We start from the raw sequence: 24,698 nt of genomic DNA on the forward strand, positions 1-24,698 counted from the left end.
CGATTCATGAGGGCCTCTTTGTTCATGGAATTAATTACATGCTTGAAAGGGTGTTGATTTGTGGTTATTAAACAAGTGAACCGACCAATTCTTGCTGCCCCGGCGAATTTCACCTCTATTTCGGCGTTTTCCACCCCTAGCAATTCTTTCATCTTCTCGGACATTTGATCAGTGATCACCAGTTCATTAAAGAGGGTCCACCTCTTGACCTTCATGGACATGAACTGAAAAACACTTGCATCGGTCTGTCCCCCACCTCCAATGATTGCGTGGTTTTGGCACACTCTCTGTATGGGTCGAACAATCCAGGATTTACCTGCATTACTCGGCCCATATATGCATAGTGAGTTTTTTTTTTCGTTACTTGTTGCCTTATTGAACACATTATGAATTTCATTCAACCACGTGTCTTTCTTTTCGCCATGTATCTTGAGGAACTCGTTCATCGCAATGACCGAGTCCTCTTTACTCATAATCGTGGTGCTGCTAGTTTCGTCATACCGTGAATTGGTACCATACCTCTGTTCGTATGTCTCAATGTGTTCGTTGAGAGACTTCGCATGTTGTATTCCCCGGTAGTGTCTGGCCGCATTGTTCCATACATTCTTAATTATCATAGGATTAACAGTTGCCCTGTGCAGCAAGACATGGTCGGAATCTTCCATATATTGCATATGTTTCTTCAGCGGACATCACGCCGGAGGGTGTTGAGATGGGCGTGGACCGACTCCCCTCCTTGCTCGCCGTAGAAGCCAAGACCAAAGTGCCACTGCCGCAGCCAGGAGATGACATGGTCCTCTAGTAGATGCATCTTCGGCGGCACACTCTCAGATGGAAAAGTGGCTCGAAAGTAAGCCAGGTAGTTCTTAATGTCCTGGCTTAATGCATCTACGGCTGGGCCATCCAGGACCGATGAAGTGTTATACGTCCGGTGACAAGTGGCAAACAGCTGGAAGAGTTTGGCATACTTTGCAGCGACTGTTCTTGCTTCACCCACCAGGGAAGGACAAAGATCTCAGGTTTTGTTGACTACTGCGTCGGTTAGGAGTTTGATGTTTTCTTCCTGCATTATATAAGATAGGTAGAATATTTTAGCTCTAAAATACTTATCAGTTATAATTGTTATTAGTCATACTTGTTATTTGTCACAATGTCTTACAAAAATTTGTATACCTTGCAACATTTGTGGCCATGATTGCCAACAATACTCTTCCCATGGTAGGCTTGTCGCTGCACCCGGAAATCCTGGAGAACGATGTCAAGTTGCCCAGCGGGAGGACCTTGACCCGGCTTGAGCGCTGCCTTTTCTCGAAGAGCCTTTGCCTCCGCCAACTGAACAAAATTAATAACATGGGCAATGTAGTGAATAGAAATGATTGGGTTTTGGGTACTTTTTGTAGTGACACAAAACAATACCACAGGTTTACATTAAACAACACGGTTTGAAGGTAGAAACCGTTAAAATATTACTTCTTAGGCAATGATAATTATGATGTAAATGCAAAGATAACCTTAGTCTCCCAAGAAATAAATTTGTGTGACATCGGGAGATGAAATTTTTTTTTAAGGAATATTGCAAGTAATATTTTAAGGAAAGATTTCTACCAGCAAACCCTCAAACAGTTTTACATTTTATGTTATGAAAACTTACCAGATGTTGTTGTAGCTTTCGCAGTGCAGTCGTTTCAGCGATGTAAGCTTGAAGATCTGCACTTCCCTCAACAGATGACATGATGGTGTCCGCAAGGTCTTCTTCTTTCTGACGGAATTCCTCCTCCAAGGCCTCTGCCTGCAGATCTAGTTGCCGGGCCCTCTTCAACACGGAGACGACACTCTTGAAGCAGGAGCCAAGTGCTGGATTGTCTTCCTCGGTGCGATGTTCATCTTGCAACGCTAACAAAGCCGCCACTTGCATGTCAAGGTCATGACATGCCCCTTCAAAGCTATTAAAATGCTTGAGGTATAACCCCAGACTGATGTGAAGTCCGGGGGGGGGGCAAACCTGTAATAAGTAAGAAACAAACTAACTTGTAACTTCATTTGCATTGACGTGCATTGAATTAAAAAAAAAAACATTTATAAGCGCTAAATACAATTCGCAAATTGTTTACCTGTGTCAGCGGGATCCTAAACATTGGCTCTCTGATCACGTTGTGGAAGAGTTTGGCCTTGGAGAGATTACTGCCGTCATCGTTGAATCTGCGGAGGTCGTCGTCCAGGGTCTGTAGAGTCCTCTGCCTGGATGGTGTCCGTTCCTCCCGGGGCTGGCGCATGTCCTCTTTTGTGATGTCACAATAAAGACAGCAGTGTCGCCCTATTCAATACAAGAAAAAAATAAAATAAACATACGTCTACATTTTGCTTTTTTGAACTTTGAAAAACAAAACTGAATTTACCTGAAGCCCCGGTGATCCCATACACTCGGCAGAGATACTCATAGTCCCCGAACATGAAGAGTCTGATGTTGTGACTCTTCCAAGTGCAGGACTGCAGCTCAGCAACTTGTTGACAGAAGCGCAGGAGACCAATCTTGAGGTTGTTGCTGGTATCACCTGCTGCGAAAGCACAAGCAACTACGGTGTCTCTAAGGGCATTGGGACGTCCAACGTTGGCCATCTGGAACATCTGTTTGAACGTCCCGCCTCCCTTGTTGCCTCCGATCTTGACCCAAACCTCGGTCTGTGGGATATTGCCCTCGTGCCAAGTTAGCTCGTTGTTCCTGTTGAGGAGAGGAGCAAATTTTAAGCATTCTATTCAATTATGTTCTTAAAAATTAATAAATGAACTGTTTCAACTTTCCTATTTTTCTTACTTCTGGTAGGCATCTAGTTGCTGTCTTACTTTAGCGACAAGGGACTTCACAGCTACGCAGGGGGCTGGCTTGATGGTAACTCCTCCATTGACGTCGTCAGGGAATGAAAAGGGGAGGTTTTCAGCAATGATGTTGTCCGCCACGACGTCTTGTTGTTGATGACGCATGGCGTTTTCTCCTTCGGTCAGAATGTTGTACTCCCTCAACCAATTTCCTGGTGCGCTTCCAAGATACTCCCAGGTGAGCCTTCGCAGCAAGGAGCTGCATGTTGGGGATCCTGATGGTGTTGATCTTTAAGTCCCGCAACATGCCCTGCAGATCTTTTCGCAGGTGGCATAGCTTGAGTTCGTCTTTGTGCTGCTCCTTTGTTGCACCCTTGCTGAGAAGGTTACGGGTCTTGTGTAAAATCTCTGAGCGCCGTCGGATGGTTTTGGAGGAGGCAACCTCGCTGCTTTTCCGAGGTGTGGGGACACAAAGTGTCATCAGAGGCTTATTACGAGAAAAAAAAAGATACAAAATAATCAGCATCTCAAATCATTTTAAGAAATTCCTTGCATGGAGGTAAATGGAAAAAAACACAAAGAAAACAATTTTAAACTTCATAAATAATTTAATGCAACACTTAAGTTGGGAAATAATTCAACTCACCAGACCACCGGTGCTGTACTGTGTGGGTAACCCGTCTGCAGATTGGGCGAGCTTGGTCTTCAAGATGTGTGCTCCGAGAGCCTCCATCTGAGGGGTTAACGGCGCAGTCAGGGGACGCAGCAACATCTGGGTGACTTCACTTGGAGTTGTGGATGGCTGAACGATTTTATCTGCAATTCAAACTTTAGGTGGGTTAACTGAACAAACATGGGTTGAAATTTCACCCACAGTTACATGGACCTTGCATGCTGTGCACTTCATAGCTGTACTAAAAAATAAATCAGCAAAATATCCTCGGGGGGCAGTGATGCTCTCGAAGTGCACTGGTACTTGACAGACTGGACATGGGGCGCTAGGTTCTCTGAAAGATTTATAGTGTGCTGTCAAGCACCCAGAACAAAATAGATGCATGCAAGGTGTCTCCAGGGCATTGTCAAGTAACTGGGTACAAATTTTACATTCTATCAAGGCTGTACTTGACAATGGCTCAAAATTGGAAATCTTATCCCTGGAGACTGTGGGTGAGGGGGGGGGGGGAGACTGCTAAAGTTCTCTACATATGCGGGGGTAATCCTAGGCCTGCCAACCCCTGTGCGTTTCTGCTTCTTTTTTCGACCAGCTGTGAGATGTTGGTGGACAGAATTTGTGCAAACAGTGCAGACACCTGTTCTTGGGTGGGGTGGCCAGGAGGGGGCAGCTTTCCTAGGCAAAAGAAACAGACAAGTATAACAAGAATGGCACATGTGAGGGGGTGAGTGCTTTCTTCATCATGGGAGACGTCAACCTGAAATGTGCTAAGAATTTTGTCTCTGTATTTGGCACAACTCTTAGAACATTTCCCAACCTTCGTGTCCAATGATTACAAGCACCGCCCCCCACACAGTCTACATAACCTTTTCAGAAAACTCTTATGTTCATCCATTTTGAATCTGTATTTCAGAAAAGAAAAGAAAAACAGGAAAAAAAAATTAATGTTAAAGTTTGAATTATATTAACAATAATTTAAAGTTAAAACTTAGATTTTGTTTATTGCACAAATTGTTTCTTTAAAATTGACAATGTGATTTAATTTGTAATGTTAAAAAATAATAATAATAATAATAATAATAATACAGATGAGGTTTTCCCTGACAGACCATTTTTTAAAAGTCGTTTAGGCCTATTAATTACACACAAATAATTACACAATAAAAATAGACAAAGATGCGGTTTTTTTAAAAATGAATTACTGTTTTCCAAATTTGCACTGTCACAAAATTTTATTGTAGGCCTATGGATTGCATTTATTAATTAAACTCTTGCCTAGTTTACTTAGTTACTTGGTTATTATTAATATTATTATGAAAAGACGGATGCTTTTAATAAAAAACAAACTTGGTTTGGCCAAGCCTGTTTGAATTATTTTCCTGATGTCTGCTAGAAGAGGAGTGTTTATACTGAGCTGTGAAAAAGAATCTGGGTCTTAACATTTAAGTTTATTTAAAAAAAAATAAAAAAAATAAAAAACCCACAGTTTCTAACTAATAACTGGTTACACTAGACGTGATACATGGCAGAAATATTTGCATAAGATTGCCGAACTAAGTTATTTGTAATAAACATAAAAAGCAGCTACGTGTACAGGCCCCTTTTGTTCAAAAGCATCGTTGCCTAATTAGGCAGAATTTACTTTTACTACGAGTAAAGCGACCCCAACGACCACAATCAAAACACCTGTCAAACGCATCGTTTAACGACACTCCAGTAAAGGCGCAGCGGTCTGAATAGGGCTTTATTTCATTTGTTACGTATTCATGACCGTCGCTGCTATGAATACATAATGAGGACACATGAGGACACATTTTCAAAAATCCATTTCTGGATTAGTAAATACAGTATCGAAAAAATACTATCACATACCGAAGCAAAAGCGTTTTATTGTACCTACAAAAAATATAACACAAATTTTGGGGATCAAAATAAGGAAATATGGGACCAAAAACATTGCGATCTTTGTGCAAAAATAACGGTCTTCAAAAAAGTCATTTTTTAAATAGTTAACGAAACTGTGCAGAAGAATTTTACCGTATGGATGGTAGACACACTATTGATGTGGGCATTCGCTGTATTCCTCATTTTTGAGGATACTCAAAACAGTCAAGTTCACCAAAAGAATCCGCCTTCGTCAAAAAAACCGTTAAGAATCGAAAGGCCCACCATGACTCGCTTGCAAAATGAAACCTCGAACGTGATTGGTCACAGCATGCATTCGACTAGCGCTACCGTCCTGCGTGTGTAACCAATCAGCTACTGCGTATAAAAACGCCAGACACGTTGATCGTGTATTGCTCCCTGCTTACTGCGTACAATAAAAAGCTGTGTTTTGTAAACATTGAGGTACCCGATTATTTCAGGATGGGAATGAATCGTGTATTGCTCCCTGCTCCCTCCGTTAAATCGAGAGCTGTGTTTTGTAAACATTGAGGTACCCGACTATTTAAGGATGGGAATTATTCTGTGTTTTTTTTTTTTTGGGGGGGGGAAACCAAGACGTTTTATTTAATATTATGTCGTTCTACAATCTTTCTACTTTGGTTCCCTATGTTTTGTTTTGCTGAGTATGTGCTTTTGCATTTGTCTTGTACAGGCCAAGATGAAACATCCACAAAGAAATTTTCGAGCATTATTCCAACCCTCTGGTGCTTAACAAATGTTGTGTTTTTCTTGAAGTGATGCACCACCGTCTTGAGTCATATCTGGTCATGTCCCAAATATGATGTATATTATTCTTCTTCTTCTACTTATTTAATTAAGGATTTCCTCTTTAGAAATTTAGACTTCACTTCTTCTGAGAGATCAGTTATTAATTTCATAATTTTTTAACACCACAATAAAAGCACTTCCACACTTTTGTTCTTGTTTTATGGAAACTTTTTATTTATTTATTATTTTCAGTTTCTTCTTTCACTTTCAGCTGCATGAATATCTTACACAACTACCAACATTTTCAAAAACACAGTAGTCCTACATATAAAATATATATAAAATAACAAAATAAATATCAAATCGTTATATGATTCACACACAAAGTTTTGAGTAAGTACGTAAAATCATTAAAGGGACACCCAAATAATAGGGAGACATTGAAACATAAATGTCCACATAAATTACTTTTCCCTGCTTAATCTCTGTAGTACCACAACCCATTTGTAATACAACTTTTGGCACACTTTGGCATTTTGAGTATTGCTTAAATACGTGTAAAAAATAAATAACATACACATTGTAAACCAATGCTTTTCACAGGTAGTATACAGACAACTTTCATTTTTTGCTTTGATGAAACATTTCCCTCTGAAATGAAGTCATGTTCAGAAAGCTGTATTAACCTGAAAAAAACAGAAAATTTACAAACAGCTGATTAAATACAACTTGAACAAAAAATGCCTTAAGATTCAAAGAAAGGCGGTCTTTGTCCATGTAACACAAAATATTCATTATCAAATCACAATTGTTACTTTTAGCTGAATATAGTGACTATAGGTGCTTGCATCAGTTGCAAGTGGTGGAGAGGAATCACTTGAATCTTTTTGCTTTAACCTCAGCGAACGAATTTTTGCATGAGCTTGATGCAAAGCCTTCTTTAAATATATATGGGTGTGCATTAGGAGTGTGCTTTTGCGCCGGGCATCCATACGATGAACTGTCAGCAATGTACCAAATTTACTCATGACTGATGCCAAAAGCCACCGTGCTGTACGCAAACAATAATTCACATCAAAGTTACATTCCTTATGCTTTTCAAGAGACATGTGTACATTTTGTGAAAATAAGTCATACATGTCAATTAAAAGCACCACATTGTTATCAAAACATGCATCAATAATGGCATTATACACTTTCAATAGGCTTTGTTCAATAATTTGGTCTGCTGTTGTTACAAGTAAATTTACTGACAAACTTTCAAGAATGCATTTTTTCATGTCCTTTAAGGATAATAGTGATGACACTTGCCCAGAAACTAGAATGTAACATGCAAAACATAGGTAACCATCGAGCGCTACAATTTGTTCTCCAAATATTTTTTGGAAAGTATCAGCTGCAAGGGGTCCTACATCTAGAGAATTACACAAATATTTTTTTGCTGACTGTTGTATTGTAACTTGACAAACAGCGCATTTAAATTGAAATCTGTATTTCCATAATGTATTGTAGTGTTGCTTACACAGTGAAAAGGTGTAAGGGCTATCCATATTACATTCAACAGAAAAGCAAGAAGCAAAATCGTCTGTATTGCACTCCATGTTGTGGGATGATAGTGCAAAACACGAATTATTAAATGTTTTAAGTGCACACACAGATCTTTTTTTAGCCCTGGATTTTTTTGGTGTGTAGCTCGGGTTTGTTAGCTTTTTAACCACTGAAACTTTACAAGCTCGGCAAATGCAATCTGAATTTAATATTTGTGTGTTTGCTTTGAACCATGCTATTACACTATCATTTTGCAGGTTATCCAAGTGAACATAAGTAAAGCTTTTGCGTTTACATCGTGCACATGGACCACACTGTTTTTTTCCACAAGGAGGAACCACATTTTTCCTTTTTGTCCCCTCTTGCTCTGGATTTACCCCTGCAAAAGGAAATTACAACTGCTTTTACTACAACCTTGTTTCTTGCTCTTTCGTCGTTTCTTTTTTTTAACCCTCTCACGCTGACGGTGCTTCTTCCTACCCAGCTGCTTGCGTTAAATGTACGGGGTAGGAGGTTGTGGTGGGCGGATGTAGGAATCCTTGAAATAAAAGTGCTTACTCAAGGATAGAGAACATGTATGCATATACAGGATAGGGAAATCAGGAAGAATTTGAACTCGAATAGGAGTACCTTCGTTTGGGTGTTTTGAAAACCCAACCTGAACAAAACCATCATCTTGAAGAAAATGCTGCCCTCTTCTCCTAGAAGACCTCTTCGACTTTGAAGGGCTTGATGGTGGAGCTGCAGATGAAACGGCAGGTGACGATGGAGGCGACGATGGAAGTGAAGATGGAGGTGATGATATAGGCGACGATGGAGGTGACGACGGAGGTGTCCGCTTCCTCTTTCTTTTCTTGGTTACAAGCTGCAGTAGCTCTTTAGGAATGAATTGCTTTGTTAATACACCAGGAATGACTCTCATTAACAAAGCCTCGATAGCCGATTGCAAACTTGCAGAAAAGAGTTCGTTGCCTCTAAAGTTAAGATGAAGTCCATCTTTAGCAAAGAGGTGGCGCCCATCTAGTACTTCCGAATGGCCGATAAACTTGCAATCAGTAAACTTCATGCAAAGTTTAGCTAGATGGGCGTTAAAGATATTGACCGTGTCTTGACAGAATAAACTGTCATAACGAGGCAAGAGTCCGCTGACTATTATCTTACTCCCCTTGAACTTCTCCCTTGTTGACCTCAGTAGCCCTTCAAACTGCCGCAGGAAGGGATCCAGAAGATGCGAGCACAGGTTGTTCGTGCCCACATGCAGAACCACCACATGTGGTTGCCCAAGGGGCAGATGACCTACCGTTTCTTTAATGCGAGAAATTGTCGCTCCTGGCCAGGTTACAACATCAGGGAGAAACCAGTCACTGTCAAAGTTCTCCGCCAAGTATCTTGTGATGGAATCACGCAATACTTTCACTTGAAAGAACGGTAGGTCATCAATAGTGCTAGGCCTAAAGCAGAGGTAAAACAAAAAGCAATCAACACAAAAATTGTTATATTATTTATAAAAATTTAAATAATTTTTACCCAGCCCCATCAGTTGTTTAATATTAGAATTGCGGTTAAAATAGAAGTAACAAGCAGTGTGCGTTTACTGCACAAGCGCCAAATATCTGCCAAGCCCATTCCCCCCCCCCTGCACAATTTAAAAGAAGAAGAAAAAAGGCCTAGACCTATATATATTTTTGGGTCTACATATATTTGTTATTTTTTTCCTAACCAACATTATCAATAAGACTTGTTGTTATTATGAATTGAATGGGTATTCATATAATAATCAGCTAGAATTAGATATTCAAGAAGTGAAATCGTTCATTCAATTTCAATTGTGCAGGCCTATTAAATGTACGTACATGTATGATCGATCGATGATGTCGATAAAAATTAAAACAAACATCACAAAATAAGAAGCCACATTATAATTTAAAAAATAAATTTAACTATACCTGTCATGTTGAATTGAAATTAAATTGAATTTTGATGCATCAATTTATAATAATAAAAAAAAATAAAAAATTATATATATGTGACCGGCTTAAATAAAGGATCCTGCGGGACACAATCTTTGCTGTTCCATACTTTTATTTATATCTGAATTGAAGACGGAGAAAATAATGTGATGTTAAGTCTCCGACGTCAAAGGAAAGAGTGCAATTAAATAAACATACTTTAAATAGAACATTTAGAATAAAACTTACAGTCACAAATACTATTTACAATTAATTAGGAAATCCTTAAAGGACGCGAGAGTGTTGCTGTTTTCCAGCCTAGAAATTATGTATTTTAGAATAAACAAATCAATGAAATAATCCGTGAACTTGGATAAAGACTATCTATAATAAACGATTTGCCAAAGATTGGAAATGGATGGCAAACAGAAAAGCATAAATAACGGCAAACTAAATAATATAATTAAAGTTCCCGCCAAAAGTTTAATGGCGTCCGCCATCTTGGAATTGTACCAAAATTAGAGGATAACTCCGCAAAATCAGCAATATTTACATCATTAAATCGGAAAACAAGTACGGCATTACTTTAGATCTCTAGTAATGCAGAACTAGAAACAAAATCTAAGAGAGGAGACTTGAGGAAATTCAAATCAAAAAGAAATATATCTATAACGGGAGTTTCCTTTCCCGACTAAACACTAAGTAAATTAACTCTAGAAAACCGTTCTCTTGTCAAAAAGAAACATGTCATAAAATAGGCTAAACTCTACGACTTATTTATACAAGAGGAATTTATATGAAATCTAGGGGAGAATGGATGGAAAATAGAATGCTAATTACCTGAATTGAAGACTGAGAAAATAATGTGATGTTAAGTCTCCGACGTCAAAGGAAAGAGTGGCCCTCTGTTGTCTTGCGGCCGATGAGGGCGCGCGCTAACCGCTGTATTTAAAAAGGTGAGTATGTATAAATGAAAAGTTCCCGGATGTGAATTATTCTACTTGTCACATCCTCCCCTGCTTTTCGAAGATAATACAAATACACTATATAAACAACCAAAATTTCTCTAGAAACAATTTAAAATTCCCGCTGTTATTCTTCAATTTTGGTAAACAATACTTGCGACACTTTCCACATGTCCGATCTTAACCTTGGAAACGTCAACAATGCACACTCTCACGGGGGACGCGGCGCTGTAGTCTCCATTTTGCAAAACCACTGCGCAGCATACAATAGTCTGGTTTCGGCCCAATGACGTCACCCCCGTAAACAGCTTTGCCGTGTGCTGCATGCGTTACTCTTTACAAGAGGTGGAAACCAGACAACTAGCTGTATACACAACCTCTGTACCGGATAGGTGCATCCACTTGAGCAACCCCTCGTGTAGATTGCGCTTTCATCGGAAACTGCCTCGTTCTTGAACTTTGACACTGCTGTCATTCGTTATATCATGAATGGGGCTTTCCAATGGTATGCAACTGTATCGCGGGCTGACAGGGTCTCATTGCGTTTAATCAAACACTACATTTGTTCGGTGTTTTATTAATTCAAGATCATGTTTATCGCCCTGACCCGGGTTATAGATGAAAAGATTTTAAGGGGAAGTATGACAATATTGGGACATATTTCGTGAGACTACAACCACAACGAAAACTTCATCACGCTCGGAAACAAAAAATTAATAAATCGACGGGACGCAGAGAAAGCGATGTTTTCAGCGCAAAGTACGGATTTAAATTGCCCTATTCTAGACAAGTAAAATTATAGTAAGTGTCAAATTCAATCAAGTACTACATCAAAGTGGTCTTAATACATTCATGTTGTTTAAATTTTTTTTATTCTCCTCCATTTTGTTAAAATAATTTTTGGAAGATAAAACATTGACACTGGACGTGAAAAAGTTCGCCGTTTTTACGCGTGTCACGTGACCGTATTGACATCCCTACCAGAAGATCATGCAAATCAGCCCGATCTCAAAAGATTATCAAGTCGGGGTATGATTGCCGTCAAAATCAAGCAATTTGGAAAGTTTAGGACTCCGCCCAACGTTACTGTTTCTACGCTACTGTTTCTGACTCGCTGCCAAGACACGTCATTTTATTTTCTCCGGTTAAAATATTTATTCATGGTGGTTTCATTGTATTGTTAACTTTTCAGGAACATCCGTTGGCATCTCAAACGTGATTACAAAGCAACTGATTGGAAGCTATTTCAGTAAACATATCACAACAGCTTACAGCTTGTCGAACCTGGGCGACACAATCACCATCCTTGCTGTTGTGCCCTTGATACAGCTTTTCCTAGACATCTACGGCTGGAGGGGAACAATGCTACTACTTGGATGTTTATTATTACATCTCGCTGTCGTTGGAGCTCTGGTGAAACCACCTGCAGCTTGTGAGGGTCAAGATGGTTATGAGGCAGCTCTCATCACAGACGACAAGCAAGAGACAAGGGAATACAAAGTGGCACCAAGCAACCGCTTTGGCTGTTCTTGTTTGACCACAGTCTGCTCATTTACTAGAGATACATTCCAGCTGGGTTTATTCTCATCCATACCATTCTGGCTGGTTGTATTTACATACACAAGCTGGCAAATTATCTCCTGTGCATGGGTTATATTATACTATGTGCAGTACACTACTATGGTCATCGCATTTCATTGTTGCTTATGGATTTGGCAATTGATTGCCTGCATTGTAACTGGTCCACTGGTTAGTTATGTGCAGGTTGTCAGCACAAACACATGGATTGCTGGTGCCTCACTTGTAGTTGCCATTTATTATGCTGTCGATCCGTGGTTGACGTCTTATTGGCCGATCATTGCGAATTCTATCATGGTTGGGTCGCTTTTTCAATGACTACAATACTAATGGATGCTTTCGTCAATGATATATTCGGTAAAGAGCAGATGGGCCATGTACTGGGATGGATGGGACTTTCGTCTGGTTCGTCATTGCTCCTTCTGTTGTATGTCCCAGGTGAGTTATTACGGAGCTTTCGATTCGGGATGGTAGTGCGTACGGGACAGAGAGTAACTTAACGAGGCTATCCGGGCGCTCACCGCTCCCGACCTGGGTTCAATTTCATAGAGAGCTGCTTAGCACAAAAAAATTGCTTAGCATGACATTTATTCCTTGATGGAAACAAGGTTACCAACTAACTTTCCATTGGTTGGTAATCCTGTTTTACGAAGGATTACCAAGGACTACTGACCAAACCAGCAATATGCAACAAATGAAAATTGTGTTGATTATCCTGTTTCCATCAAGGAAGACATTTCGTACTAAGCAAATGTTTGTGCCTAGCAGCTCTATGGAATGGGGCCCAGATTTGTCAGCTGTTTTGGTTCATAGTTGTGGACGGTGTCTCGGCCCACATGATCAGGGTTTAGTGCAAGTGCATCACAACCAAAACAACATGTTTACGCAATACATTTGTCGGTCTAGCTTGTATAGACCGGACGTCGTTCCACCCCAAAACCGTTCTCAAACTCTGTAGGAGAGAGACATGTTCACTTTCGCGCAGACCGATTGTTACGCTTCCGCACCGTCCCCTCCCTTCTCCCGTCCCAAATAGAAAGCTCCCTATTGCGCATTGTCCACAGCAACAACACTGATAGGAATTATCGAATATGGCATTATTTATGCACATCTTTTGATTTTGGATGACTGCATATTATATTCCTGCAAAATTTCAAACATTTTTATTGTTATTATTTTTCTTTTTGAAATTGTACTCAATTGGTATAATTGTCATCGACCCGTCTGTTCACTTGGTTTATGTCCACGTATGCATGAATTAACAAACCTGTGCAAATTTGAGCGCAAATGGTTGTCGAAGTTGCGAAAAAATATTGAGAGAAACAAACACCCTTGTCACATTGAGTAGTGTGTTTTTAGATTTTTTATGTCGAGACCTAAAAATCTAACAATTAGGTCTCGATATCAAAATCGTTGAAAATTACTACTTTCTCAAAAATTACGTTACTTCAGAGGGACCTGTTTCTCACAATATATTATGCTATCAACAGCTCCCCATTACTCATAACCAAGTAAGGTTGTTCTTAATGATGTTTGTTTTTGTTAAATACAGCTATATTTGTTTTCAGTCAGTCATCTTTTGTTCTTCCTTTTAAGTCAACTTTATTTTTCTACTGAGTACACATTTGTTTTGACACAGGGATTTCCTTCATAAGTTATAAAATGCACAGTTTAGTAACGAGTTTTGGTGACCAAAGGCTGAGTCACACTGCAGCGATAACGAAAACGAGAACGACGCAGAGAGAACGCATTCTAGCGGTTGAATTGCTCCCACAGATTATTTTAATTCTATATCTATGATTGCTCCACGCAGAATACGCACACGCTCATTCAACCAATGGAATGCGTTCTCTTTGCATCGTTATCAATGTCGTTATCGATATCGTTATCGTTATCGCTGCAGTAGGGATGTACCAGAACGTAAACGAAAGGACGTACGGAAACCTAACAAATTTCGTCCACTAGTGTACAGTAGGCTGCATCTGATAAGCCTGTACGTGTCACATGGGTACCTAATTATTCCATTTGGCGTACGCCAAGTTCAGGAGATATGCCCATCCTTTGTCACGTACGTTCACGTCCCCTTGGCCGCGCGCTATCAGTATTCTGCACAGCCGAGGCGGAAACTTGACTTTTCCACTGCGGGAACCAGACGATTCTCGGCCGCCTGAACATGGCAACAGGACGCCCTCTAGAGCACTACAAACTTTTAGCTTGGCTTTTGGCGCCTTTTTCGAAACCTGAACCTTAAAAATTCAGTACCAAGCCTTTTGGTACGTATTCAAGTTATAAAATAAGGACTTTTTAGAGCAAAAACTAAACCAATAAAAGTGTTTTTATTAACCAAAGTGGTTGCTAAGGTTTCTTTACAGAAGTGAATTTCGTTTGAAAATTTTGTTGTTGTTTATTAACTATATCTAATTAAATAGAGTTTTGACAAAGCTATGTTATACTTCAAAAGAAAGTTCAAACTCTCTACTTCAAGGTAACATATATGTTTTTCTGCTGGAATTTGTTTTCCTTTAGTTCTGAGTGATTTTGATTAACGTCAAAATGGACAATCATCTCAGCGTTTTGGGTGCTCTTTGCAGGGTGTGTGGTAATAGACACACTACGTATGCCGAAAAATCAAAAAAGAAATCAGGAATACAGATAGTGCCCCACATAGGTCTTAAGATAGAGAAAACCTTTTCCATCTGTTTAGCAGAAGACAACTTAGCAACACATCCCACCCATGTATGTCTTAATTGCTACTCTAATACAAAGGACCACTTGCAAGCAGACTATTCCCAAGATAAATTCACTGACTGGCAGGAACATGCAGAAGCATGCAGTACATGTGAGCGATACAATGCTCAATGTAAAGGAGGCAGGCCCCCCAAAAAAGAAAAGAGGACGACCCCCAGTCCCACCAACTAAAGCTGTTGAAAATGAGTTTAGCATAGTTGCTCAAGCCGTTATCCAAAGGCCCCTTACAGCTCCCGTTACACAAGACATGGAGCGAGTAGCAGCCCACATCATCAAGTCAAAAATGCATCAATCTGGGGGAATTGTAACAGAGCTTTCAACGGGTACACAGGTAATAATATTCATAAATTAATCAACAGAATCTTTGAATAGTTTAAAACAATCATACACAGCATATCAAGCTTATCAGGCTTATTGATTGGAATGCTTTATAAAAACACAACCTCATTTTGTAAATTGAGTTAACATTTTAATTTTTTTATTTAACCAATTATTGATGGTCTCCAATATTTTTTTTAACAGTCACTGCAAACTCTGTGTGTTCCTCGCACAAGGGTCCAAAGCGAGGGGGCATCAACTTCCACCAGACGAAGACGATCTCTCATCCTTAACAAGGCTAAGGAAGTCATTGGTGCACCTGACCCCAACCCTAGTCCTCCATTAAAGGCTGTCAACTCATTGGCAATGAAGGCACAAATGGGGCTGTCTTGGACAAAGAACAGAAAGTTAAAACGGTGGGTTAAAACTCTTTGACACAATAGTACAGTGACAATAATTTCATATCAGTTTTATTTTAAATACTTTTTGTAAATACTATGCCTTGTTTTTTAGATGGCTCAATCATCAAGGAGTAGCAACAGAAAGCGAGTATAAGATGCGAAAACAAGAGGAAACAATTGTACAAAGTAATATGCTGGCAGAATACATCCCAATGATGTGTAACGATGAAGCTACTAGTGAGAAGGTTCTCAGAAAAGTACCCTGCGTTTAAGCTAAGTCACTGAAAGAAAAGGTCTTCCAGCAACTCGATGAGTATGAGAGGTGAGTACAATGATCATTGGCAATAACAGTGCAATACTTTTGCTAAAATATAGCTATACACATTTGTCGACAACAAAGCATTTGATGCCATCCCCTTCAATATTCTAGTGTGCTTTTCACTCTGTGAAAAGATTTTAAAAACTATGATGGTAATTGGATTGTTGTTTCTAAATTAACAGAGCTGAAGAGTTGACCTGGCACCAAGGCCTCATACCGGAGAATGAAATCTGGGTCAAACTGGGGGGCGACAAGGGCGGAAAAACATTCAAACAAATGTTCCAGATAGCCAATGTAACTCACCCAAATGCCCCACGACATACAGTAGTCGTCTGTGCTTTTGAAGCGTCAGATAATTCTTACAACCTTGAGGTCGGCCTAAGACACTTCAAGAACCAAGTGGTAGAACTGGTTGAATCTAAGTGGAGGTAAGTAAATACATTGTATACTAGTTTTAGATCAGACATTTAAAAAAATAACATCCTAACTAAAACTTACTACATATAATCATAAAACAATTTAAAAACAATTTCAAAAATGTATGTTTTAAAATTTACAGAAGCCGCACGCTAAGAATATTTGTCTTCGGTGATTACGAGTATTTGACAAAGATATATGGATTATCAGGGCCAAGTGGTGAGTATTCTTTCTTGTTTTGCAACTGGTGATGCTTCATGAATATTAAATGTCATTGTGTTAAATTCATCTTTTGTTCACACATGTTTAGGACGTCACAGTTGTTTGTGGTGCAACATCGAATACAAGGAGATGAAACTGCCAGAACAACAAAGAAAACCATGCCAACAACGAAGTCTTGAAAGCATGGACATGTCGCTGAAGGCCTTCAAGGCTAACGGATCCAAGACGGAAAGGGCAAAAATTTATGGAAATGTCATAAAGGAACCACTAATGAAAGTTCCCCTTTGTCAGGTAACTGTAAGATAAAATGCTTGATGTAAAAAGAAAATCTAACAAAGGAGGAAGAAACTGAAATCTACTTTTTAGTTAAATGAAAACATTAAAACCTTATTCTTTTTCTTTATTTTGCAGGTGTGCATTCCAGGTCTGCATATTAGCTTAGGCCTCTTTCTCAAGCACTTTTCCAGGTACGAGACTGTATGTAATGAGCTTGATCTGGAAATTGCCATGACTATGTCATCTGAAGAACGAATGTCTGCAACTGCAGCTCATCATGAACCTGTTCTCTCAGGAAAGTACAAACAAGTTTTGGAAACCATACATCAAGCTGAAGAAATGAGAAAAAAAGCAAAGGCATTTGAGCAAAATAGCAAAGTTCTTCTAGATCAGGTTATTGCACTTGCAAGCGACACAGAACCAGATGATCCAGCTGTGGCATTTCTTAAGGAGACACACACCGATAGTGTACAAGAGGCAAATGAGCTAGTAAGTAGCCACACAACAGAGCTATACTTGGTGAACAAAATCCATGTTGAGAAAAATACCTTATTATTATTCGCTTGACAAATTCATTTCAGCTTACCAAAACAAAGTCACTGCAACAAAGCGTCCCCAATGTGTTGGCAGTTGGTGTAGGACCCCTTACTTCCACCCTGGACAAGACACTACAATCTATTAGGGTTGCAAGGCAAGCCTATCACGGCCGGAGCTTTGTAGGCAACCATGTCGACAAGTGTTGCAAGGTTCGTAAACTGTATAAAAAAAATTAATACATTGTAAAATTGGTAAACTTGGTTATTTTTATGACATAGGCCTACAACTAAATCCTTATAATTCTTTGCAGACAGAGAACATCGCAAAAATAACCGCTTCAGTTGTAGATGTCACCCAAAGGTTGTCAGTCAGTCCGCACTGCACACAATATCCGTTTCTTTTATCTGCAGCGTATGCACGAGTTTCGGGAGCTTGACCTCTCCATGAATATTTAATGAGCGTGGTGTAGTCTCAGGAATTTCATCAATTTCATGTGATCAAAGTAATTTTCTGTCAATATATTTACAGATTTATAAAGATGAATAACCGACCTTTAATCCAGTTGTACAAATTAATGATTTTGCTGGCAATTATTAGTACTAAAATGGACTCGAAAATTGTGTTTCAAAACGAAACAGTTTGCTTCGTAAAACATGGTGGTAACTATTAATTGTCAATGCTACCACAACGTATATTTGGGCTTACCGAATAGATAATGTTATATTCTATCCAAACGCTGAGCTTTTTACATTTGATTTCATTTAGCTGAGTCAGGGCGCTCGTTTTGCCAACACTTCTCATAATTTAACGTTAACGTCTCTTGGTGAATACGCCGCCATGTTTGCTTATGGATTTTCTGATCGCTGATTGGTCAACCGCGAAACGTCACACTCATCCAGTGTACGTACCCGGATGTACATGTAAACAAAGTTCGTGACCACTGTTAGCTATAGTGTTCCCGATTGTTTGGGGTTTGTCTTTTTGGGGAAGGGTGGGGGGGGGGGGTATTTTTGGCGGGTCTTTGGGGAAGGAATGGTGCCTAAGCACATTTTGTATGGACGATTTTAGGGTACTTGGAGAACTAAGGATATAATTTAAAAGGGGTTGATGGTCTGAGTATTATTAATTTAACAAAAGGTTAAATTTTGAAGGACAGAAGAATTTTTTTTAAATTTTGGTCAGGAATGACTTGGTACAAGGTTGAAGCCCTTTTGTTTGAGTCTTTATAAAACTTTATGCTCGATACACAAAAACTCTAGTGAGCAGAATAAGATTTGTTTCGTATCAACTGTTCCTTTATTTTAAGTCACATACACTGCACAAACATGTAACACTATATAATTATCAAAGTTAAGGCACAGTTCAAAAAAAGTTCAGATGTAATAAAAAATATAAATATAAAAGATCTTTGGTAAGTGGTAACTGGTAGGTTGGCAATGTTTAAATGGTCTTGTTACAAAAATGTATTTACATATTTGGTACGTGTAACAGAGCTAGTTCACCTGTTGACATTAATAAAAAATAGCTACCAAAAACAAGTTTAGTAAACTTTATACCCGCATACTTTTATAAGACAAACTGTTCAATGGCAAGCTAGCTTAACTTAATTTTAAACATGAAAGTAAACAATCACAAATATAATACATGACATCATTGCAAGGTATCTTTGGTAAGTTCTTACCCGTAGGTTGGCAATGTTTAAATGAACCTTTTATGACAAAGTTTATTGCTAAATGAGAAGTTAATAATATTCAGCTGCTCCACTTAAAATTAATAAAATGTACCAACTTCAACATTGTCGGTAGTAACAACTGTACCTCAAACTTGTTCAACTAAAAAAAAAATTATATACCCATTGCAAGTTAATTTAAAATGACACTTTGTATAATGTTTCAAGGTATCAAATTATATAAAATAAGGTTAACACAAAAAATAAACTGTATGGCAAGTTCTTCCCATTACATTGGCAATGTTTACAGTTTCTTTGGCAAAATAAATAGTTGAGAAATGTAATGTAAGTGTTGCACTAAAGATGCATCAACTAAGTTTCAGGGGCTTCCATATTTCTTACTTTTAAATGTTAAGCACCACTTTTCTAAACACTTAAACACATGTTCATATAAGATACTTTAAAAATCATATTACACGATAACTCGTAATTTACAATGATGGAGCTGCTTGTTATCCATACATTTACAATATCTGGCATCCCATCTTGGGATATAACCAAATTATCTAAAACATTTTTAGCACAAACACAACACCTTAACCTTATATCTATTTTGGGCCACACTCATCATAAAACACATATTAAGACAATATACATAAACGATTATACAAGATGTAAGTTTTTGGCACAACAGTTTGGGCAATACACAATGAATATATCTAGATAAAACATACCTTTTTGTCATCACTGAAAGCAACTATGAAAATATGAAGAAGACAACCAACTGTACACAATTAACTGCTGTAAATACTAAAACTCCTCCCCTGACAAACTATCATCTGAAAATGGGTTGTCAACAACTTGCACTTCTTGACCCTTTCTTGATATAGTAAGAACCTCATCTTCATCTAATTCATGATCATCACCAATTAAGCTGATGGATGAACTCACCGATTCATCATCAGAAAATGTTTGCTCACCATCTTGAACAGAGACAATTGGCGTACTTTGCACAGGAAGGTTTTCACAATTTCTACATGTGCAACCTGGGCCACATGCTTCATTAATTTTTTTGCACTTACATTGGCGACTTGAACATTTGTTCTTAGCACATGAACAACCTCTGGTTAAGTGAAGTACATTTTTACGTATTCTGTCCATATTTGATGTAGAATCCCATTTAATTGTTACCTCTCCAGAATCAAGAATGTGCTCCCATCCATATAAGTTTAAGTCAGGGTAATTAAAAATTGGTTGGAGTGATTTACCCCAAACATGGCTCACCCAACATGACCTCAGCCAGTGAAAAGACAGTGCAGTGTCGGAAGGAAGAAGAGTGTCTTCATAAACACCTTGCCAAGAAGCTTTACGGATAATGGAAAGAAACTTTGAATGATGATCTACAATGGAAGATGACTGAATGCTATCAAATAGTTCTACAGGATTACTAGCATGTTTATTCAAAGATGCACGGTTGGCTTGGAAGTAAACACAACCAACCAATCGATAAAACGAAAGAAGCCCTCGATCATGGTTAAATTGTACATCATCAAAACACAACTGGCCATCAGTTTGAGTTGAACTACTTCCTGAAATAAATTCTGCAAACTGAAGAAACACTTTCAGGAATGTTGTCTTTCCAAGTCTTGCAAAGTAAGATACAAAATCACAGCCAGTGCAAATATATAGCATTTGCATTATTTTGTGAACATCGCAACCATGCTTCACTAGTGGGGCCAGATCTGAATCTCTGCTTAATGCAGTTCTCAGTATGTTTAGGTTTAGATATTTGTCATCAGTTCCAGATGCCTTGTACTGAATTGTTATTATTTTACCCTCAAAAGATAACGGCAAACCTATCATGCCTACATCCCTGTCTACAGAGTAAACATGAACATATGAGCATGATGTATCATTAACATGTAACCATATTTGGGTATCACTTTCTTCATGATTATGAATGATACTGTGTGATGATATGCCAGCCAAGGTAACACATTTGCCTGTCCATTCTGTTCTTTCGGGGGCATTGGACAGAAAACCTCCAGAAGTGACAAACTTTTGATCTGTTGTTTGAAAAGATGCTGAAACAATGTCTATTAACTTATTAGACAGATATTGGCATAACTTTCGTTTATTTGTTCGCACTTTGAGAAATTTTGACCAATTTTGAGGCAGAGGTGTTTGATCAGTTATTGAATCAAACACTTCAATATCGTCATCTTGGCCAGCATCTCGTCGTTCTCTCTCAAAGCCCTTTGGAGAGATTCCTTGCGAGCAAACCTGGTCAAAGAGAATTCGTACTTCCTTATACCTTTTTTTGAAAAAGGGTGTTACCCATCTTGACACAATGAGCGAAGCATATTCTGCAAAACATCTAAAACCAGGCAGTGGATTAATGTATATGATGTTCATTCCTTCTGCAATTAGACAGGTCCAGGTGGGAAAGTGTGGTTCTCTGTGATAGGTGAAAATGATTGTGAATATCTCTTGCCAAAGAGGTTATACATAATATACTTAGCCCCTTTGCTCGGCAAGCCTGAAGGAGTACATAGTGCTCGAGGAGTTTCAATAAATTGGAAAAGCTGATGAATAGGCTGGTTGTGCTGTTCAGAAAATGAGATTGTTCTTTTGTAACAAAGAGTAATCATTTTTTTTTCCTTTTCTAAGTAATTTATCGTTCTCTTCGTTACTTTGTCTTTGGCAAATGTTTTCAGCCTATGCTTTCTAATGACAGGTTTGGCAGTGCTGGTTTCATTCAAAATATTAAATCGCACGTAAGTGTCGTAAGATGAGTTTCCAACCTCTCTGTATGATAGTAGAGCTTTCTGTTGAACTGCAGAGGCAGGTGTGTGTTCAAAAGGGTGGTAAAGAGTATGTGCTTGATCTTCACTGAACATAGAACAACTGGAAACCTTTGAAAAATATGCCTTAACATTTTGTAATTCAGACATTATGACAGATGGAGCAAAATCTCTCTGAAGAGGTTTAAAAATAGAATCAGACAATTGACTTTGAAAGTTGTCAAGGAGTTGAGCCTGAAACTCCAAGGTTCCGGAAATTTTTTCCATGTTTGTTGGTAAGCTTCTAGACAGTGCCATTTTACAGTCTTTGTTAATCAGCATTTCATGAGCTTCATCTATCCCAACAGATGAAAAGTTAAATCCACGTATACTAGAAACAAACGCCCCGTTTCTGAAATGGTCTAATATGTAGGTTGGTAAGCCATGCATTTGACTCAGGTGAATTGGAATCATTTTAGAGTAGTTCTGCCTATCAAAGGCATGGAATAAAGGACCCATTTCTTTTAGGGCACCTAGACGCAAATTCCAATTACCCGTTCGCATGGCTATCCACAACTGAATATAGCAGAAACAATCTTCTTTCAAAAACCTATTCCAAAATTTGAAAGTTTCATACTTCTCAGCCATTTTGATACAAAATTCATTGAATTCATCAAGCAAAGTTGGTAGACACCCATGAAGTGGCATATGTACCTTAGACACAAACTCCTCAATATCAAAATAATCACAGAAATCACCTTGAATATGCACTTGCTCCACAACGTTTGTGACAATTTTATGGAAAGCTTCATTAGAGATGGAACTTTCATCTTTTCCATCTCTACAATCCAGAAAACACTTGAATTGATGAACATAAATTGCCTCATAAACTTGTAATAGAAACCTATGTGTTCTTTTGAAATTACTGCAAGTTTTCAAATTGTTCAAGGTACTATTTTTGTGGGTTAACTTGGCGATGTCCTTTAAGCCGGCATCCCAAAACACTTTCATTACAACTTCTTGAAAGTTCTTCAATACATGCCAATCACCTAAATAGGGTATAACCCAGTCCAATACTTCACCATATTCTTTCTTTACATCCAACAATATCTTAACTGTTGCACCATCACCTGCAATAACGAGGTGGTTAATGGATTTTGAAATTTTGAAAAGGTCATACAGAAGACCAATGACCGATTTTACAGTTTGAGCACAGTCAGCTTTCTCATTGAGTACATAAATGTAAGAAAACTTTGATTTTTCACATCGGGCCTTTGAATGCAGTAACATGTTACACTTCAGTCCAGGGACAGTATGTTTTGTTACATCAACAACAGAAACGTATCTTTCTGAAATGTGCATAAACATGTCATAGTGAAGTTGCTTCTGCTGAAGCTTTTCTTCGCCAGATGGAAAAAAAGTACTCACTGACAACTGTTGACGAATGAAAGTTTTGAAAAATGGGGTAGCAAAATGTCCTTTTTCAGGAACGTTGAGATTTGATGGGCTAAGTTTTCTTCTTACTGAAGGTTTTTTGGGTGCGTCCATGATCAATGATGGTGTAAAATAACGTTCAGATGAACTACTCGTTTCCTCACCATCAGCAGAAGCCTGAGGATGCAATTGCCTGTCATCACATGTCCTCTGGATAGCTTCTTGTGGACTACCCGAAACAAAATCTAGTAAATTTGGTTTTATCAAACCTCCAAAACCTTTTACTCCATCATGCCATTTATTGAATGTTGTGTCATTTGTATCAAGTAGAAGTTGGCAGTTTGGTCGACAACTACCATGATACATTAAATCAAAATGACTTGTAATAGCATTTGATCCGGGACGGTACAGTAAACAGATGTGAAACATGGACATTGGCTTAGTGGGATATCTTGCAACTAGTGTCAGACCGTGGACAGTTTTCTGATAAACACATATATCTGTACGTAATACACATGCTAGAGAACACATCTCCAAATGACCAGCATAGGTGCCAGAGTTTCTGCCATCAGCAACTTTTTCAGAAAATGAAGAATAAAATTGATCATTTGAAGATTCCAAAAGCACCTGTTTAATTCCCTCTGGAAGTTCTTCTAAAAGTTCGAGATGTTGTTCTAAATGTTGACAAACAGAATATCTGAAGTAATCTGCAAATTGCTGCTCTAAATGGAACATAGTTTGATCAACAGGTATACCAACCTCATTCCGTTTACAAAGTAGTATATTGGAATTGCTGTAAGATGCAATGCATCTGTACAGGCAACGCCCATCTCCATATACTTGTACAGTTTGAAAGTCAGAGGTTATTGGAGAAGATTTTTGTCCAATAATGTCAATCAGTTCTCCAGTGGGGGAGAGTTTTTCTGTCAAGGGTTTTGGCTGTTGTGCCATGACCGATGTTCCATGCCAACTTCTTCCTAAACCCTGTGATGTATTATCAACACTTACTATGGTAAAAGTATTGGATTCTAGTGTAGAAAGTAAACCCGACTGTTGGCGAAGCTGTTTTATGGTTTCTAAGAATCTATCTAAAGTGTCTTCAGAAGTGCAGAAGCCAGACTGATTCAACAATTTAATTAGTTTTGATGAATGTGAAAGTCGTTTCACACAATTTGCAATGACAATATGAAATGGATAGTTGTTGGATTCATTGTAAGTGAACTGCATAACCATAATGAGAATTATTCTTCTGTTGCGTCGCTGTCTTCCATGTGGTTTTGAGTAGCTTGGGAAAACAAGCTTGCCATTTCCAAACAATGATCCACATTCACTGAAATATTTTAACTCATCGTTGTTTGCAGTCAACAAAGAAACAGTATTCCACACTTCTGG

General features: G+C 38.6%; 1 protein-coding gene across 1 annotated transcript; it reads right to left on the reverse strand.

The window, feature by feature from the left end:
* Window positions 1-682: 682 nt before the first annotated feature.
* Window positions 683-2,979, reverse strand: LOC117305626. The gene is made up of 6 exons (XM_033790506.1): window positions 2,813-2,979; window positions 2,397-2,719; window positions 2,112-2,314; window positions 1,652-2,002; window positions 1,209-1,332; window positions 683-987 (listed from the first exon to the last, which is right to left on the reverse strand). Exons 1-6 carry the CDS (start codon window positions 2,977-2,979, stop codon window positions 683-685), a joined length of 1,473 nt encoding a protein of 490 aa, XP_033646397.1.
* Between the last annotated feature and the right edge of the window lie 21,719 nt (window positions 2,980-24,698).

This window comes from Asterias rubens, unplaced genomic scaffold (genome assembly GCF_902459465.1).
Source record: "Asterias rubens unplaced genomic scaffold, eAstRub1.3, whole genome shotgun sequence".
NCBI classification, from domain to species: Eukaryota; Metazoa; Echinodermata; class Asteroidea; order Forcipulatida; family Asteriidae; genus Asterias; species Asterias rubens.

Coding starts and splice junctions, on each gene's coding strand:
- LOC117305626 (XM_033790506.1), bottom strand. CDS start 2,979: ATGCGTCATCAACAACAAGACGTCGTGGCGGACAACATCATTGCTGAA. Junction 2,720..2,812: donor CAACTAGATGCCTACCAGAA/GTAAGAAAAATA, acceptor TCTCCTCAACAG/GAACAACGAGCTAACTTGGC. Junction 2,003..2,111: donor TTAGGATCCCGCTGACACAG/GTAAACAATTTG, acceptor TACTTATTACAG/GTTTGCCCCCCCCCCGGACT.